This window comes from Argiope bruennichi, chromosome 1 (assembly GCF_947563725.1).
Source record: "Argiope bruennichi chromosome 1, qqArgBrue1.1, whole genome shotgun sequence".
Taxonomy (NCBI): domain Eukaryota; kingdom Metazoa; phylum Arthropoda; class Arachnida; order Araneae; family Araneidae; genus Argiope; species Argiope bruennichi.
In genome coordinates this window covers 50,074,805-50,096,162 of record NC_079151.1, presented here as the reverse complement: position 1 = coordinate 50,096,162, position 21,358 = coordinate 50,074,805, and the positions used below count along the sequence as shown (strand labels likewise).

At 28.1% G+C, this 21,358-nt stretch overlaps 1 protein-coding gene across 1 annotated transcript; it reads right to left on the bottom strand.

Annotated features, from left to right (window-relative positions):
* Positions 1-5,242: 5,242 nt before the first annotated feature.
* LOC129972605 (cytochrome P450 2J2-like) lies at positions 5,243-20,816 on the bottom strand. Its single transcript, XM_056086806.1, has 8 exons — positions 20,724-20,816; positions 18,891-18,928; positions 17,760-18,129; positions 16,091-16,424; positions 13,671-13,870; positions 11,275-11,538; positions 8,598-8,771; positions 5,243-5,412 (listed from the first exon to the last, which is right to left on the bottom strand). The coding sequence occupies exons 3-8, from the start codon at positions 18,103-18,105 to the stop codon at positions 5,243-5,245; spliced, it is 1,488 nt and encodes a 495-aa protein (XP_055942781.1). The 5' UTR covers positions 18,106-18,129; positions 18,891-18,928; positions 20,724-20,816.
* Positions 20,817-21,358: the final 542 nt, after the last annotated feature.

Here is a 21,358-nt window from a genome sequence, read left to right as displayed (position 1 = left end):
TGTTTCTTTATCAGTGGAATGATATAATAGGCAAATATTTAATTGTTTTAAGACCTTGAAATACTTTATTTCCGAGATAAAAGCTGTCATGGGGATATCAAAAATAAAATCTATTTTTGAATTGTCCTCAATCATCAAATGCGTGTGAAAAGTTTCAATCTCTTATTGACGAAAATGTACATTTAAGAAACAAATTAATGCACTTATAAAATCAACACAAATGATAAACATAAAAATTTACTAAGAAAATAGTTATAATTAATTAGTAATGATCAATTTTTAAATCATCTTAAAAAATAGATCCTTTCTATTGCATGATAATAATGAGTTTAATAACTGAAGTAATTTTTAATTAATAAAAATTAAGTGTTAACATTATTTGCAAAAATAATTTTCCCTCCAAATTTAATTAAGCATTTGATTATTCACTTGAATTTCAGTAAGATTGTTTCTTATAAAATGACACAAATCATTGACGGGTATATTCATATTAAAATTCGATTTTTGCCATTTATTTCAGTAATTTATATATTACAGAAATTTTAAATTTTTGAGTTCATTGATCCTGACCCACTAGAAAATTCTTTTAAAGATAAAAATGCGAAATGTAACATTTCAAAATTATGTTTAATGAAACTCAATAATCCAAAATCATAACTCCCATCGTGCTTTAGTAAATTTATGCTTTTTTTTGCCTTTAAATTTATAAATTATCTTTATAAAGTTAATGCAGATAATCATTTCAAATACAAATTTACCAAATCTCTTATTAATCTCCTTAATTAAAATTAGAAAATCCTTGTTTATGTTTTTTTTCCTAATTCATTTGTAACAATAAAGCTTTAGTTGTAGTTATAAAAATTATACATTGGGAGAATTTAGGTACTGATTATTTCTTTTCTTAATATTGTTTTGATATATCTGGCAGTCAAATATGGCATTGAAATACAAATTTGGTATTAAAGTACATGCCAGATTGTATAACCATTCTCATAGATGAATTTTCTTATCAATAAAGTCCAAGGAAAAAGTCCAAACTTCAATAAAATAACAAATTTCGCAAACATTTCGTAATGCAAACATTTCGTAAATGTTTAAATACATTTTCAAAAATATCTTCCGAAAATATTATGTCATAAAGAGGAGTTTCACATCATTTTAAAATTCAACAAATAACATTTTTAACGATACCAATTTCATTACCTTAAAATTTTCTAATGCTAATAATTTCTTAATTGTTTTATTTTTACGATGAAGTTTGAATTAAATTCATTGTACTATCAAAACAATCAACAGCTTTTTTACCAATGTTAAAGTTAAGATTAAAAATCAATTTTTGTCTTTGAAAATCTAATTTCATTGATAATCAAAATGCAAAAATAAGAATTAATGATCAAACTGGTAAAGAAACAGGTTTTGGAAATGCATTTTTATAAGTAGACTAAAAAGATTAGATTTTTCTATTAATAACAAATAGCGGAGAGACATTAATTTTGTATGTCTTTTTATGCAGTATTTAAGTATCCTGCACTCCTTATCCATACAATTTCTCTTTCACACTCTTACTGATTCGTTTTTCTATGTGAATTTGAGAAAAAAAAATCTTTGTTAAAATCATTTTTTTATTGTAACAATCAGGGCTATTCAGAAATTTCATTAAATATTTGGACATCCTAATGCTTCGTGTAAAGGTAAAGGAAATAACTACAAATAGTAATTCATTAAAGTAAGATTGTTTATTACTTTCTGAAAATAAGCATTTGTGAACTAAAGGCATTCGAATCTGCTCAAACCAAAGGAAGACAACGAAATGTGCCTGTAGATTTTATTTTTGTCTGATTTCATAAGAAAGAGAGTGATACTCTTCACACAAATGTTTAGAAATGAATTCTTCCACTATTCAGCAATATATTCAGTAAGATAATTATTTTAAACAGACCATAAAGTATTGAATAATATATAACAATAAATATTTAATATAATTATTTCTACTCAATTATGTAAGCTCATTAAATTCCAAAATGAGGAAAGATTGTCCAATTTTTTTAGAATTTAAACCCTTTAATCTTTTTATAATCTTTAAATCTTTTTCCTTCTTTCAATTTATATACTTATGCATTATAAGTTCAATAACACATATATAATTTTATAAAATAAAATAAAACTTAATAATCCCGGTGTCTTCACTTAATTTCAAAGTAAAATTTATATTTTCTTTTTCAGAAATATCAAATTAAAATTAAATTCTATGTAATTGTTATTTAGCATAAAGAAAAGGGGCTTTAATAAAGGGGCTTTAATCAGTGTTTTTTTATGATGACATGAGATTATTGAATTATTTCGTTAGATTTAAAATAATTATTCAGAAATTCCCGATAAAAATAAAGTGCTGAATTCATAAGTTATGTACTTCTTTCGTTACACAATGTGTACTTCAATCCTCTGATAATATACTGCAATTAAAGTCTTCAATTCAGTTTCAAAGTGAAAAGCATCCAAATCAATCAATAAGTTTCATTTTGATATAAATGCAGTTGACAATAATTTGATAAAAAAGAATTATTTTTTCAAAATTTTTATATTTTAGAAATGTGCTATTGAAATTCATTTCTACATTTTTCAATTCTACGTAAAAAAATTATCGAATGCTTATCTTTTTGATTAGTTGGAATTTTCTCAAAATTTTGAATTATGTTAAACAGTATTTTTTTTATTTAAATTTCAGTTCTAATCGTTAAATTAAAAAGAATTTACCCTTTAAAAATTTACAAAAGTATGTTATGATATTAGATTTTTTTTAAAGAATGAATTTTTTATTTGTAGATATTATATGAAGAATTGTTTAATACTCCAAAAAGATAATACTGCTACTCCAAACAATTAAAAATATTAAATCTAAATCACAAGTAGAAATGATAAACCATATAAAAATTTTAAAAATGGGAAAAAAAATTTATTTAAAAAAAATTAGATACTGTTTTATTATGAATTTACTGTGGAAAATTTAGATGCTGTATTATTATGAATCTTTTACAGAAACAGTTAAAATTTTTAAATTAATACTTTAATTAATGCTTTATTTTTAGTTATATCCGCCAGAGAGAATAAAACCAAAGTAACCAAGAACAATAAGAAAAAAAAAGAGGGGAGGGCGGAAAGAAATTTAGGTAAAAATGACATCAAACGAATGTATTATAAAACTTTGACTATAAAGACACACATCAATTTTAAATCAGAAATTATACATTACGTAAAAAATAAAATAAAAGTGCATCAGAAACAGGCTTCATATTTCAAAATATATAAATTAATATATATAAATTTTTATAAAGGGTGCTTAAAGCAAATAATTAATTAATTAAAATCAAATTAAATTATTATAAGACGCAATTTTTATTCTGAAAAATTTACTTATTTTGATCAAAAGGATTAAAACATTAAAAGGATTCAAAAAATTAAATCGGATAAGCCAAAATTTACCTTGGTGATGCTTTCAGAGAGAGGAGAGGCCTTCAGTTGATTGAACGATTACTCCCCATTAGACTGCACGTCAGACATTACGTTTGATTTAAATCCATGACGTAGCAAAGGAAGGACAGGCAAATCACATCTAGTGGTCATCATTAACCCCTTAACTGTTTTATTTTCTTTTCTATCTCATAAGATGACACCTTCCATTTTGGGAATATTTTCTTATTTTGATTCAAATGGAAATCCATTGAATACCTGACTTATCTATGTATTCGAAGTAATTTTAATATTGAATTATAATAGTCATGAATGATTTATTTTTTGCTTACAACTACAAAAATTCGATAAATTTCAAGAAAAACAGTTAAACGGTTAAAAGAGACTCGAAACTGTTTAGGATTTAAGAAAGTAATAATTTTTTTCATAGATCAAAATCTTCAGGATCTTTAAATACTTGAACTAAATCTCGCAAGAAGTAATACATACACTCTTTCATTTTAACAACTTGATCTTGAATCCTAATTAGATTAAACATCAAAACCAATTTTAAAAAAAATTAAACGCATTTTCGTTACGTTAATAGAAAATATTAAAATTCTTTGTAGGAAGATTACATTAAATATAAAATAATAAAAAATAACGAGTTGATCAATATTTAAAAAAAGTTATAAATATAAATGTGTCAAAGAAAATTTCTGTTGACATTGTATTTCTTTTTTATCTTCGAGTTTTTTTTTAATTCACACCAAATTTGGAAAAAAATAAAAAACTGAAGTGCAAGTTTACTGGAAACTTTTGTGACTAAATATATTACTTCCAAATGTGCCTGGACATTCTAAAGTTGGGCCTATTTAGTGAGTCCCTTAGTGTCATGACCCCGAATAAACTTAAACCGCAGTTGTTCATATTACCCAAATTTTGTATTCATACATAATGGTTTGAAAAAAATTCTTTTTCTTTATAACATTTATAATATTGAATTTGCTATGAGCTATGTATGATTAAGTAAAGTTTCTACCGGAATTAAATATTTATTTATTTAAGTAAAGTATGTATAATTTTTAAAAATAAACTTTAGATGATATTGATGCAGAAGTGGAATGAAACCAGACTGTAAGTCAAAACTAGACATTTAGATATATTTCTATTGCTTAAATTTAATGTTAAATTTAATTTTTAATGTTATTTTAAATAACTATGATATAAAACTGGGATTATAATTCAGGAATTGCTACTGTATGTTGTAAATACAAATTATGAAAACTAAGTTTTCAACTAAAAATTTCTTAAAATTTAATAAAATTAATTTTATATCAAGAAATTTTTATGATTAAAATGTAGTTATTAATAAAAATGCAGAATTTTGATCATTTTATACAAATTTAAAAAAATCTGGGACGTTATTTAATCTGATAAAGGTTTAAAACAAGAATAGCTCATGTTTATTTGAACTATTTCCAAAAAATATTGCTGATTAAACGTTTTTAGAAATTCAGCTTCTAAGGTGATAATCAGAATTTACATTCAATATATTTAAAAAAATGATTTGAAAACTTATAATATATAATAAATGATTAAAATCTTTTCACGTGGAATAGAAATTGTAACAATCAAATCAGAATAAAATATATAATAACTATCAGTGTGTTTCATATGTTTTGTAATGATTTGTATAAAATATAATTTCTTTCGATTTTGAGCAGATACTTTGAAATGAAATTTCAATATCTATATATACGACAATGAATCATACATTTGAAAAAAAGTTAAATCAATTTTTATTTCTCGGCTCAGCACGAACCATCAGATTACTGGTCAAAAATGTTTCAACTGAAATCTTCGTTCCTTCTTGCAGTGAAAGATGGAAATTTTGTATAAGAGTAGCCAAAAGTAAGAAAGTCTGAGTCATTACGAAGCCTTCTCCAATGCAGGTTCTTTTGCCTGAAATAATAAATGCAAAACTGAAATTATGTAAATATCTAAGCTGAGTAACAATTTTTACATATTGTGAACATTTTTACATATATTAAAATAATTTTTATTTCGATCGATTATTTTTATTTTGCACATCAAGATGCAGTGCTTATATATATATATATACATATATTGTGTGTGTGTGTGTAATTGTTAAGACTAATATGATTAATCGGTTATTCATAACTGGTAAAAGTGGTTAATCGATTTATCACACAGACTGTTAATATTGATAATTATCAATTATTATTAATAGTATCCACAATAGTATTCCTAATAACAGATTAATTCCATCAATTATATCATATATAAATAAGTGATATAATACCGAAAAAGGTTATGGTAATCTTCTTTCCCATTAGAATTAGTCCATTTAATCAGGACATCATTAGTGGTGAAGATTCCTTGTCATTAGTACTTTGTTGATCGTTTACCATCAACAGATTTACCTGAGGTATGAAGCACTGCAGAAGATGCACGAAACAGTGATTTAAAAACAGGAAAATTTCTTTACGTATCAGAACGAAACTCTTCTATAGAAAGTCTTTCATTATGTTTGGTTTCCTATAAATCTACTGAAATAGAGTGGACAGGCTTATGTCAACCTTCAAAAAATAAGGCAATTATTTCCAGAAGCTAATAAAGGAAAATTGTCAAAGGGGAAACCAGCACTGTGTTCTATTTCAGCCAATTCACCGGTAAAATTACTTTGTAAACCCAAGCAGCAAGACGATAAACTATGGGAAGAAAACTGTCGCATATTGTAAGAAAAAGAGCATCAGTTCACACTAAAAAACGAAGAAATCGGTTCATAAATAGGCTTCTTAGGACGAAAAGGACGACAATTGATATGGCATAGAGTTTTCTGAACACATTTTAAAATTCATGCTCAAAATTACAATTTCGAATGGGCTCAAAACCATAGCGCTAAGCTAACAAATTTAAATAATTATGGTGATTACTCATTAGAACCACATAAGAAATCGAGTGCATTACGAATAAAATTCATGTAAGATAATAATTATGATAATTACTCATTAGAATGGATGAATAAATCGAGTTTATTATGGATAAAGTTCATATACTTATTGTTCTACAAAAATTATGAAATAATAAAACATAACGAAATTTGTTTTTATTGGTAACATATTATATGTCACTACTAACTTTTTCTAGTGCAACAGCATGTCCCATTTTGGGGCACATTGTTGCAATGAATATATGTAAATAAAACTATTAATACTGTTGAATTTTTATTTTATAATCGTTTTTAAAAATTAAGTTATGGATCTTCAATAAGTAGAGAAAGTTTTAAAGACAATTTCGTGAAAATACTTGTAATAGATTCTTTAAAAACAATTCTTGACAACTTGTTGTTGTTTCTAATGGCACTTGCCATGCCCAAGCCCGCTGTCGAAGACAGCCGATTTAAGCCTCAAGGGGAGCGCCTCTTGTTTCAATAGTAGCGCCATCTAGGGCCAAGAGTACGATTTAGCTACACACACGTCACAACCCTTTTTACGGGGTGGACTTCATTCACTCAACTACAGATCGTAATTTAGACCTGAATAAGAGAACGATCACCCCTGATCCAGTACCCCCAGTGGTATTACTCTCGACATGGAGGACTTTGTGACCACGACAGATTTAACGCGCGTCAGCCACCAAGCACGCGGGGAATCTTCGGCCGGCGGGGTTCGAACTCGCAACCTAAGGGACGCGAATCCGACGCTCTACCAACCAGGCTATCCCGGCCTGAACTTAACCGAGTCTATTGTGAAATATTGATCTGAGATATATAATGTTAATTATTGTGTATATCGAATCTTTAAAAGAGATTTGATGTATAGCATTTATTCGACATGCCAACAAAAATAAAAGAGATTTATGTAATGAAATCTTGCACACTATACTCATTTGCTTCATTTATTCTAAGAAGTTCTACAGATGTACGTCTGATCAACATGCATTTCTGCTTGGCTGTATATGAGGCCATGCATTTCCTTCCAATGGATAATATGACATCATGACAGTGAATAATCGTTGCAAATTGTCCACTCAATTAGCGTGCTGGTCTGAAAATTTTCGACTTAGTTTTTGAAGGGGATTCGTCAACACACGTTATTAAACTGGTATTCCATTTCATACGCCACATTTTTGCACCAATGAATAACATATATCAGTAAGTTTTATATATATATAAAAAAACTATTGCGTTTTTTTTATGTACCAGCACCATTTCTTTGCGTTACGAAAGTTGGCGATAGTGCTAATGTTGAATTTTGGATTATAAAAGAAGAGCCGATACCGGCGTCATGGCATAGGGGTAGCGCGTCTTCTTCATGATCTGGGCGACCCGGGTTCGAATCCCGGTTCGGGCATGGTTGTTCTTCAGCGGTGTTCTGTCTGTGAAGTGTGCGAATGTGCCCCCCTGTAAAAAGCGGTTGTGCAAGCGAATGTGTGTGAGTTTCTTGAGCTGGAAATCAGACGGTATCCATGGTAACGCGGACACGACATCATCGTCAAAAGAATAGCCGATAAAACTCACCTTATTTGCCATTTGCATGTTAGTACTGCTTATTAAAATGTTTTCCTCTCAAAAATATAAGTTACGAAAATTGTTTGCTAATCTTCTACTTGTTTCTTTTAAAATTACGTTATCTGTTAAATTTACAATAGAGATTTTAAAACTTGATTTTAAATTTCACTGTCATAGAATTTAAAATATTATCTATTTGATGACCGTTTACTTCGTAACTCATTATTAAGTTTGGTTGATTGGTTGAGTGAGTTTTACTGACGCAAGAGTCAAATTTGACTATACTGCGCCAAACTTATGGTGGATACTCATTATTAAGGAATTTTTTTATTTGATTTAATTAGCGAGTTAATCACATACCACTAATTGAATTCATATCTTAGAATTATTAATTCAATTATTATATTAACTTAGAATTGTCTAATGTTTTCATTGTTTCAGCAATACTTAAAATATATTTTCTCAATTGAACTATACTAGAAGTTATTCTTCCCTTTGCTTAAAAGCAAGCATAAAAACGATACTTTTATTAAAACCAAATTTGGTTGTAATTACTTGCAATAACCTTTAACAATTTAATCAAGAAGTAAAAAGTTTATATCTTTGCACTCACCTGCGCCAAATAGAATTGGTGGATCAGCCTTTCGTTTACCATCCACTGGAATGTATCTAGACGGATCAAATTTTTCTGGTTTTTCATACACTTCAGGATCATTGTGACATGAATAAAAGTTTGGAATCAAAATGGCGCCTTTGGGAATTCTGTATCCTCCAACAGTGGTTTCTTCTGAAATAATATTTTAAAGTAAAACATCTTCAATTTATTTGATGGTTTAATCAATAAAAACGACGAATTATAATTGAATCAAACATGAAATTTTGGAAAACAAATGAAAAATATTTAAAATTAAAAAAAATATTAAAAACGTTGATCCGAAAATATTGAACTCAAAAATTAATGTAGATATCCGAATGAGTTTGAGGATCTAATAATGTAGAAAGTGTGATGTTCTATCATATCAGAGTTTTGGTTACTGAAAAAAAATGAATTACGAATAATTAATTATCCTTCATCTTAGCAGTTTTTGACAGATTTATAGAATAGTAAATGATTAAATGCAAATAAGAAATTTATGTCTAGTTTAAAAGTGTTTTTATAATTTATATATATATTTTTAATTCAAGTTATTCTTTCTGGTTTATAATATACTTTTCAAAGATGTATTTCTTCTGTGAGCTTTTAGAGTATTTTATGGGAAGTGATTTCCATATTTATAATAATTGTTCACATTTTTGTAAATCTTTAAATATCAAAAACTCTATTCAAAAACAGTGAATAAGCCTAAACTTATTTTGAGATGTTGCTTCTTCAGATAGAAAAACACTTGTTTTAACTTCTTTTTCCATTATCTTCTTCAAATCAATAGAACAGGTGAATTATCATGATTATTTAAAGAGAGATTCTATGCATTGCAATAAGATTTAATGAAACCTCGATGTTGTCTACATGATAGGAAATTGGAATTAAAATAGGCTTCGCTTTTGACAATTCCGTATTTTAACCATTTATTCTATTCCAGATTTGACATTAGAATTCTGATTTGAACAATAAATTCTAATTAAATAAATTAAAGTGATAAGATGATTTTAGTTTATAATATTAATGCCTCCGACATTCGTTTCTTCTGAAATAGTGGTTAGATAATAAATATGACAACTGATCAGAGTTGTTAAATATTATATATAACTTTGAAAACGCCTACATTTTTCAGATATACATTTTTCAGATATACCAGGAATAGTCGAGAATTCCATATAGAAAAGCTAGGAAAACTTCCCTATAATGAATTGTAGATATTTCGTAGAAATGTTTTTAATGAAAATTGCAGATTTAGCAGAATTATAATTTCCTTTTAAAAGTCACCAACGTATCGAGATTTTTGAAAAATGTAAAATATTACAATAAAATAATGATATTAGTTGAGCTGAGCATATGCCAACTCGACATTCTGTAAGTAATTGTACTCTACTGTCTAACAATGAAAGCCATAAATTTATAATTGTGATGTTGATTGATGGTAACATGAAATACTGTCGGTTTTCATTTTTAGCTTATAGAATGATGCAGTTGATACAACATGCCATGATCGCACTTTTTTTCACTCTTGGGCCAGTATTACCTCAATTTGCATTTATCCATTCAGGTTAAATCATTTATACGATAAGCCAGAAATGAAAATAACTATAGCTATTCAAATTAATTTCTGAACTATAAGCAATAAATAATTCTTATAACTGATGGACAAAAGATAATTTATACTAACACATGAGCAGCTAACAAAATTCGGGTGTATAATAAGAAAGAGTCATACTTTATATATTTTTAGAACATATATAATTGAATTTAGTATCGAAACAGCTTTAATATGTAGTTTAGTATAGAAATTGCAAAGTATTTCTACATACTGTTATGAATTTGTAATAATGTTTCAATGTCATATTAGTTTTATCTTTTCTACATACTGCTATGAATCTGTATTACTTTTTCTTGTGATGTTAGTATTAGCATTTTTACATAATATTATGAAACTATAATGCTGTTTTCCTGCCATATTATTATTATTTTTAGAAGAGATAATTATAGATATTCTTAATGGATACTGAAAAAAATTATTCAATAAATCTCTATCCTGGAAACAAAAATGGAGGTTGTGGAAAATAAAAGAATTATGACCTATCTTTATTTGGAACCGAGATTCTTCTAAAAAATTCTACGTGATATCGCACTTTATTGGAAAAACTTATATAAACTCAATGGGCTGAAGTTATTCATAAATTCTCCCTTTGGGGGATTGGTAGTAGATCGAGTTCTCTAGTTGTTTATGCCGAGCACTATTACAGTTTACATTTTAGTGATTGTATGTGTTATTAATATCTGTAAATACTATCATTTCAGAATATTCCTCGAATTAAACTAGTTTTTCCTTTTTCATTATATTAAATTTCTTTCATCGTATAGCCATCGTATGATTTTTGTAGCCTTTGAACATCCGATACAAAATCCAATCACTTATCGTTTATTGAGGAAAAATCTTATTTTTTTTTATAATTTAGTTTGAATTTTTACTACATGAGAATGAAATGTTTTATTCTCATGCGCATTTCTCTTCATGCAAATAAGTATTGGGAATCTAAAAAGCACCCAAGTAAAAATTATATTCTTTTGACTCAGTTTTATATTGCACATTATATTCAACGCAAAGTAGTATGGATTTCACGTCTATACTTACTTGTGCATACTTGATTAGGAAGAAATGTGAAGCAATCTGTTTTTCTAGTAGATTCCTGTATATAAGCATTGAAGTAGGTTAATCTAGTTTTATCTTCAATGGTAGGCTGCCTTTCCAAGCCAATCACTTCCATGATTTCACTGTACAACTTATCCTGCTCTTCAGGGAAGAGCAGCATACCACTCATTAGCAAACTGGTAAAAGATGCAACCAACAGAGCACCATCTCCCATAAATTGAGCAATGGAGCCCAGTAACACTTTATCTAGAGAAAAGAATAAATATACTCAGTCATCTGCCATATCCATATCCAAAAAGAATACAATAATTTTTTTATTTAAAGGAAATTTTTAGTTTATTTACGTATTCTAAGATCATTTTGGTTCAGGTACCTTAGAATGCTGCAACACCCGAGTTTTTCTTTAAATATAAGGAACATTTCCCTCCTCTTTAAAGACTGCAATGACAACTCGCCTTCTTAGGGGCTTTGATAAAGATGTCTCCGCTTAGCTGGTAGTTAGTTATTAAGCAAATATATGCTCATACATTCTTTTATTATTATTAGCAAATCTGCCTGTACTTGAAACCCATCTGGACGAGCGACTCTAGCGAACAAAACCGCGATAAGTGTATTCGCTGAATTACTGTTAACAAAATGGAAAGAAATTTGGCAATAATATTCGGGAGACCTCTGGCTTCGTTGAAAGGCCACAAACATCCTTTCCGTACTGATAGAGTTAAGCAATTCTGAAAAGGGTTTTACTTGAAGAGTATCCATCGCTTCTTTGTTGGGAAATAAAACAAAGCTCATAGATAAGCGAAAAATAGTAGATAAATCTTAAATAATAATAGGTTGGTTATTCTTTAGACAAAAAAATAGTTATTCTGAGAAATTTAGCCGAAAGCTTATGTTGAAAATATTCTGGCTACCAGAGAGAAATTTAATCGTTGTAGAGTTACTTTCTTTCTTACTTTTGAAGTGCAAACATGATCTCACTGTTGTCATGATGCACCAAGAATTGAGAGTGATGAGTCATCAGTGATACAAGCAGGCAAATGTCGCCGTTGCCGAGATTATTTGAAGAGCCTTACAATCCACATTGATATAGATAGAATTATTGATGAAGAAATTGGTGTTTAAAATGATAATGCGTGCGTTTATACATACCTAATATTGCTTTTCAACCATTAGACATTTGATTTAGAAGTGTCGAAGGACTTTTCTTCAAAGCAAAGATACATAACAAGGGCACTGATTTTAAACGAAAAAATGAGTGCAAGATGCAATTCCAAAACTAATTTCTTTCAGAAATTCACAAAATTACGGATCGCTGCACTAAATGTATCACAAAATCAAGAAAAGAATTCGCTATTCAACTACAAACATTGCTTATTGACAATTCGAAGATAAAATGCAAACAATTTTTGACTTGTCATCACTTTATTATTCTCTTTTTAAATTTTTCAAGTGTGGTGGCTTATATTCATAATATTTAATGCATGTTAGTTTTTAAAGAAATTAAAGAGGAAAGTATAATTTTAAGATTTAAAAATATATTTTCTTTATTACGTAGTGGAAAAATTGAGTCAAAACTTTTTTATTTTTCATATAAATTGCGAAGATAATCAGTATTTTTCTTTAGGTTTCAACAATAGAAGTAGATTGATTGGTTGATTGGTTTCAATTTTTTTGATGCATGAGACAAATTTGGCTATACTGCGACAAACATATAATGAGAGTTACAAACATAAATTAAAATCAAAAATGTAATGGACATAAAACAGATAAGATAAGAAGGATAATATAGTATAGTTGCTACAATACAGGTATCAAATTAGACAAAATATAAAACTAAAGCTCTGGAAAAAATTAAAGTAACTTCATAAACTCAATGGCTTGGTATTAAATTACGTTATAAATTATTTTAATATGTTGGTTCGAATTTTATTGTAACATTGAAGTATATTGTTGAAAATTATGCAAAAGAACTCTTTTCAAAAATTGTCAAAATTCAGGAAACCATTACCTAACAAATAAATCGGTGTCATTAAAGAGATAATTTATGAATTCTAAACTGATGTAAAAATTGTTCTTGGAAATTTTATTTTCAGATATTATTGTGATAACGAGCAAACTTTTGCATAATTTTGAATTAATAAAAATTCTAATTGAAAACAAAGAACACGGAACCATACTTCTAAATTATATATGTGTATAATCTGGTAGCTCCAAATCAAATAGTATGACTTACAGAGTGCCACCATGCAAACAGACAAGCACGCCCATTATTTTTTATTATTTGAGATGTAAATATAGAGATTTGTATATATAATTGTTTTTCTAAGAAAATTTGTTTAAAATATTACTTTCATAACATTTCGGCAAGAAATCTTTACCAGTAAAATAATTTGCTGTAGGATCTCCTCTGCGTCTTCTGTCGTCCCGTTCTTTGAAATATTCGTCGATAATATCTCGAGGATTTTCAGCATCGTAAGTGTCTTTATGTTCATTGATTATATCTTGAACTAATTTTTCTAATTTCTTATGGCACTTTAAGGCTATAGAAAAATTGGGCATGAACGGAAAGATAAAATATCTGAAATAAGATAAAAAAAATATGAAATGAAATTTTTGAAATATTAACTTAGTCTTATAATAATTACATTTGAGGAATAATCTTGCGTCAGGGAATTTAGAAAAAAGAAAAAGAACTGCAGAAGAAAACATAGAGATTTCTTTGATACAATGTAACATGTAAAGAAATAAAATATGCCGCAGTTTTCCTTAACCATTAAATTTTTCTTATATATATATATTTTTTTTCAAATCAGTATGCTAATTCCCTTGGCTGTATTTATTTATGACATTTTAAAAACTCCCAATAAAACTCACAAACTTTTAAAAACTCCCAATATGCAATATAATGTAATTCAGCCATGTTTCAATGTAATAAGACTATGATTGCATTTCTAGTCGAATACGTGTGTTTTAGTTAAAATTGACTTCATTTATTATTGATGAGCATTTAGTAGAAGGAAGCTTTATTACTTAACCATGTGTTTCTAGTTCATAACAGCAATCAATTTTGAAATTTGTAAATTTGCAATCAATCTTAGCCTTTTCTATACTGATTCCTATTTTTTTGTTTAACATATATTTATCATTAAACTACTTAACGCAATGTGAAATAAATCTGTATATTTTTTAGCCATTTAAGTTTAGTTTGGAAATGTTATTTAGTAATATTTGAATTTATTTTAATGTTCAGTTAGGTACTTTTTCGTCATTAATCATTAATATTTATATGATTTTACTGTTTCTAAATGGGTAATTTCTAATTAGAAAGATATTTTTTTCAATTGCTTCCCCCAGCTGCTTTTTTATATATTGTTATATCCTTGGATTCTAAATTTGATAGTTAAAATTTATTGCATTTAAATCATTCTTTAGCCAGTCATTATTCTATATGCGTAATTAGTATTTTATTAAGGAAACAGTGAAGCTGTTTTGAACACATTAATATCATTATTGAAGAAGTTGTATAATTTATCTATCTAAAATTGATATGCGATTTTTTTTCTTGTTACAAAATATATCAGAAGGAACATAATAACATAAACCAATTATTAAATATTATAATTTTTTTTAAGTTTCTCGTATAAGAAGTATCGAGATAATATTGTAATCGTCGAAAAATACGAACTGGCGTTTTTGGCATTATTTTCTTTTTTTAGACTCCCTGAGTTCAAAAAACACATTTTTAGAAAACGCCTGTCTGTCCATCTGTGACAAATATAATTCAGAAACACTTTAAATTATACAGATGTAATTTTGTATATGGTCTCTACACCAAATTTGTAGATTTTCTCCAAATTTTGAGCTAATTCCATTCAGAGCAAGTCTCTCTGTCCGGAGTAAATTAACACGATAAATGCAAAAGAGGATGAGCTCGGTGATTGAAATTTAATATTCTGATTTAGATCAATTCTTATTTCTGTTTCATGAAGAAAGACAAGTTTAGAAAACAAAATAAACTTATTACCAAAAGTTGTAGGTACTATCGTGATTACTTTTCGGCATAGCCAAGAAGATTCAGCCATTTGTCATACAGGTGTATCAAGTTTCATATCCATCTTTGGAAAATATTACCACCAGTGATGAGATGGAGTTTAATGCTCCTCATTAGTCTGAAATAATTCTTCTGACATCCTGGCCAGATTTGGAATTCAGAGAAGAGATGAAACTCATTCTAAGATGTATTCTCGATGAAGTATGTCCCATAAGTATCCCACCAGTCAATATTGTTCAAAGAATTAATTAAGTGGTTCGAAAGAAATGGAGATGGTGAAAATCCAAGAAGAGAACTGGACGATCAGCATGTAAAACTGCAACTTTGGAAGGTGGATATCTAAATATTCCTACTCTATATTTTATCTTTAAAAGAAATTCAAAAAGACTTCCAACTAATGAGTGGCTTCAAAACAATATTGAAACCCATTTCGCATCACTAGCGATGCTTTTCTTGGATGCGCGATTGGAAAAGAATAAGCATTCATGCAAAATCTTGGATAATAAATTCGTTTTCTGTTTTCTTCACTTGTCTTTATTTTATGACCCATTTGAAAATATGAAAAAGGCCCTGGTAGTTATTATTTACAGTGTTAGTGATATTAATTACAAAATATCTTAAAATAGTTAATTCTAGCAGTTAATAATATAATTACCTAGTAAATGACGATTGATAAAACTATTTTTATTTGCAAAAAAGAAAAAAAAAGATTTATTGAATTTTCATTATGAAATCTAAAATGCTTACTTCGCAAATGTTCCTCTCAGAAGTATACTTCTTGGAGTCATGCAAGTTATTTCTGTGGAGTATAATTCATTGAATTTCCTGAGTTGTTCCTCAGTAACTCCTGTCTCACCAAATAATGTCAATCTCAAGATTGTGCAACATTCTTTCATCAAGAAATCTATCAAGTTTATGGGTTCTCCGTTCCTCATTTTTAAATCATTCATGGTAGATTTAATGGAATCGTACAAAGGACCAGCTAAGCTGGTCTTTAGGGAATTTGCACCACGTTCTTTCAGAAGCACTAAGAAGAATTTTCGAGTTGCTTTCCATGGTTCTCCATTGATGGCGAGAACCCCTGTTATAATGAGAATGCGATGAAAAGTTTTAATTCCTTTTTTGTGAAAAATTGAATTAGTGTTGTATTAATAATAATTCTTGTTTCATATTACGAATTATGTTTTTGAAATTTTAAGTTTCCAGTTGCTGAACACTTTTTAGATGCTAATAATAATTATTGTAATAAATAACTAATAAATAAGTAAAATAAAAATAAAATAAATAAATAGCTAAAATATTCAGAGCTGTTTTTATCAAATCATCCACTATAGTAGGAAGAAACATTAAAAATGGCGAAAAACAAGGTGAACATATTTTCGAAATTTGACAGTTAACATTGTCAAAGAAATACATAAATATATTGCGAGCTACCCGATAAAATAACACTATAATTCTCTGCCATCCTTAAAAGCAAGGAGCTGCGCGGAAATCGAGTAAAAGAAGAACGGACTGTCGAAAGTGAACAAACTTTCATAAAGATGGACCATTTAGACGACAATCATATTATACATTACCTAATTACGAGTAGCTATTTCGGTGGATTCTACATACCGCGTATGCCTACAGTATGTAACTGCGCACATACAGAAGATGTGCGCAGTTTTTTTTTAGTACTCCTATCGTGTCTATTCTAACGCCCTAAAGATATAAATGTAATTCCATTTGAAGAAACGTTTTAAATAAGAGAAAAAAAATTATTTTATGTTGTTTGAGTCAATAAAGGTTTTTATGAAAAAGTTGCGGAATAAGTTGCTTTTTATACGGTCTTTCAGTATAAAATGTTCTAGTCATTTTTAATCGCAAAAGAATTGGATTTTTTTTCTTCCGCTCAAAATGTTACAATATCAAGAATATTTTACTAAACATGATTAATAGCAATAGGTGACTGCGTGAAAAATTAGATTTCATAAGTTTTCAACTGTGTTTATTGACTCATATAACGTAAATGAAATACAAAAACGAAAAAAGAATAAAATATGGAAAGATTATCTGTTGATAAGAAGTAATATTATTCTGTTAATATTCAAAATCGTGTCTTTTTTCTATCTAATGGCAAATAAATAAAGATAAAAATTTTTTACATTATTCCCACCAACATTATCTTAAATAAATAAGTAATTCCAAATTAAAAATATGTATCTAAAAAAATTTCGAAATCCATGAATAAAATTTGATGTAATTTGATATTTATATATGCTGCAACTTGCTATATGTGTTATTTGAAGTGTGTTTTTACGTATATAAATATACACGTTTCGTCTATGTAATTACATTCTCAAACAATGTTGTGAAAAAGAGTTTTTTTTATTTTTTTTTTTATTTGATTGAAATATATCAAGAATGAAACACTTACCATCTTTGAAGAAATGGTTCATAATGCTATAACCTGCCGCTCTTTCACCAAAAAATTCTGATTTGTTTATGAATGCTTCGCGCAAAATTTTCAAACTCCCTAAATTGATATATAGTCTTCCGGTGCATGTAAAACTGAAAATATCTCCGTACTTTTTCTTGAAACTGTACAGTTGTAAATTACATTCATTATCTTTTATAAAGGGCCAGTATCCAAAATATGGCAAACCAATAGGGCCTGGCGGAATGTTTCTATTTCTGAAGATGTAGTATGCTATCGTTATAAGAAGTGTTAATACTGTGACAAGTGAAGCTGAAGAAAATGAGTCAAAAATACTAGATATCATTTTTGTAATGATCCAATTGCAAATCTGAAAGAAAGAAAAGTGCCACTTTTAGATGCTTCAAAGATATGAAATGATTTTGTTGATATGTGAAATGTGATGATAGTGTGATGTATACAAATTATGATGAAGCATCTATGAAACATTTTTTCTCGTGTTTTTATAGGAAAGATTTTTATTTATCAGAGAGCTCTTATTAACTTAATTTCCATTAGCATCAGTATTTTATATTTGAAGAATTTATTTCCAAATTCAGAAATAATTTTTTTTAAATATGCTTAAATTTTTTAATTCTGACTTGTCAATTTTCAGAATGAAATTTTTATTAATGACGGAAGTTGCGCGCATGCTATTCTGATGCAAATATCAAGTTCCAAATTCTCACTATCGGCTATTGATAAATTGTCATAAAACAGTATTTGAATATACAAATACATATTTACAATCTACAGGTCAACGTTCCCAGTCAATTAATTAGTTAAATTTAGTTAGTTAATTTTTAATTAAAAAACAGCTTAATTTTCTTAAACAGAAATCACATTCTCTTCTCATAAAAATGATTGTTTTTTCAACATTCATGCTCATACAAAATGAAGGATTTACATAAATCCATAAAAATTACCTACTTTAATATTTTAAATGGTTTGCAATAATAAACTTTATATAAAATTAAGAAACAATTCAAAATTTCTTAAATCTACAGATGTAAGTAAATGAGACAATATTGCTAATAATACGTAAGATATAATACAGAAAGAAATGATTTCGTTATAATTCGTGAAACTTACTTGCTCTCAGTTAGGGGCATTGATTAGCTATCACTGTTCTGTAAAAAAAAAAAAAAAAAAAAAATTATCAGTTTCCTCTGAAAAAGGAAAAGAAAAAAAATCTATGATTTTGAGGATGAAGAATATTTCTTTATTGTAGAAAAAAAGGCCAGCACTAATTTTGAGATTACTTTTTTTTATTTGTAATCTGAAGTATTTGATTGCAACCATAATGGATTCGCATCTTTGGAATAATAATTCTGTATTGATTGCTTCTTCCGATTATTACTTTAATTTCTTCCAATCCAGTTCAATAAAAATATTATCATGCCAAAAGAAAAAGGGGAGTTTAAAACGACGGAATTTGATTTGTATGAGGGTGTGCAATCTTATTGTATCACAACAATTGCATTCAAGACCGTTAGAAATGGACATATAGTTATGTCTGAAAAAAATGTTTTAAATGACAGAAAGTATTATATTTTATATTGTTTGAGTTGATAAATATATTTTTCAGAAAGTTACAAAAGCTAACTTTTTATATAGTTAATAGGCATTTATAAGTAGTCCACAGGTTAAATAATATTATAAAAATATTTTTAAAATCTCAATTTTATACTAATTTTGCAGTTAAAATTGCGCGAAAAGTGACATCTTAAAAGGTTTTTTACGAATAGAAAGTATGCACAATGGCATTACTTTTTCAATTTCTACCTTAAAATAAATTTGCATGAGATCCCTTTATAGGTTACACAAGCATAACGCGGTTAATTTTGGTAATGAAAGAATGGGATTTTTTATTGTATGTTTTAGAAAATTGGGAAATTTTTACAAAATATGAGTGATAGAACGTATAAAGAATTCATAACTTTTTCAGAAATGCATTCATTTGCTTAAAAAACATAAAATATAATTTTTCTCGTTATTTAAGATGTTTTCCCATCTAAAACTGTGTGTCTATAGCTAAAGGTTTAGAAATTTGCTATTGAGCTACAATAAGCATGAGCACCTTGTATGTAATTCTGGTATGGATGAAATTGATCAGTTATATAAATAATAAGCATCCATCATCACAGAAATAAGAAACGATAGTGGAACTTATTGGCATTTTCACTAAACAGAGCCGTTGTCAGTAGATGTTTTTTATTTTTTATTATTGATTATTTTAAGCCAAATTTTTCGTAGTAGCTTCTGAGGGTAAAGACTTCAGAGCACCCGAGGGCAGATGTCTGACTTCTAGCTCAAATGAAGATAGCACACACACACTCACTTGCACAACCTCTTTTTACAGAGGACACATTCACGCACCTCACAGAGAAAACACAAGGAAGAGAACAACCATGCCCGAACCAGGACTGGAGCCCGGAAAGCCTAGATCACGGGGAATACGCGCTACCCCTCGGCCATGACGCCGGTAGCAGATGGTTATTACACATAGCAAAATGCAGAAAAGTTCATCAACTCATTCATCCAGAATTTCATCCAAAATTTGAAATTGCTCTTTTGCGAATATCTCTATAAGAATAGACATCAGCATGGACTAAAAGTTAGTAGTTGTTTATTGTTGTGAAAGAGTGATCGCTTAAAGCAAACTATTCAACGTAGCTATAAACAAAAAAGCAATACAATGAGTTTAAATAAAGTTGGAACGATCCTGAAAAATTATCTTCAGTATCTCGGATTCACTTAAAAAAAAGTTTTTCAACACATTTAGATATTAAGTGTTGCATTTTTACTACATTAATTCCCTACACGGCTCGTATTTTTTAATATTTTTTATATTAAAAAATACTATATATTTCTAATACATCTTAATATAAATAAAAGTCTTTGTAATTATGTAACTGTACTTACTGTTCAATCAGTTGTTATTTCTTCATTTCACTCATTTTGTGAGAGAGACAGACTTTTGTTCTTGATGTTTTTGGTTCTCTGCTATTAATCCCTCCTGCCTCCTCCCTCTTCCCATGAAGTACTTACTTTTTTCTTCTCAAAGTACTTACATATCAGAAATTGAAATCTGACAATGAATCTTCATTTTTATCTTTTTAACGTTCCGGTTCTATACTTTACTATTGATCTATTGCACCGTTTTTTTTCCACTTCTTCCACTTGAAATATTTGAACAGGAATGGAAGTCTGTCAACGAAACTTCTACATATTTATCAGAGAAATCATTTTTTTTTTTTTTGCAATTATTGCAATAGAATGAGATGAAGATGATTAGCTTTCATCAGCATGAACATATTAATCTCATTAAAATCGGATTTTTCATCTGAACTCGAATCGGCTTCAAGTAAAATCTTCAAGACCAAAACATTTTTTTTTCTCCAAAGCTTTCTTTAAAAACTATCCTTCTCGATATCATAATAGAAAATATATATCGAAATTTTTTTTAAAAAAAACTGCTAAATATCTGCCAATTTAATAAAGAATAGGCTTTCTAGCACAAATGCAGGATTTCTAGCACTTTGCATGTGGCAAGCTGA

Excerpts from the sequence above, each read along its gene's own strand:
- LOC129972605 (XM_056086806.1), bottom strand. The coding sequence starts at position 18,105 with ATGATATCTAGTATTTTTGACTCATTTTCTTCAGCTTCACTTGTCACA. Across the intron at positions 8,772-11,274 it reads TCCTAATCAAGTATGCACAA|AAGAAACCACTGTTGGAGGA; the intron begins GTAAGTATAGAC and ends ATATTATTTCAG. Across the intron at positions 5,413-8,597 it reads ACCAATTCTATTTGGCGCAG|GCAAAAGAACCTGCATTGGA; the intron begins GTGAGTGCAAAG and ends TTATTATTTCAG.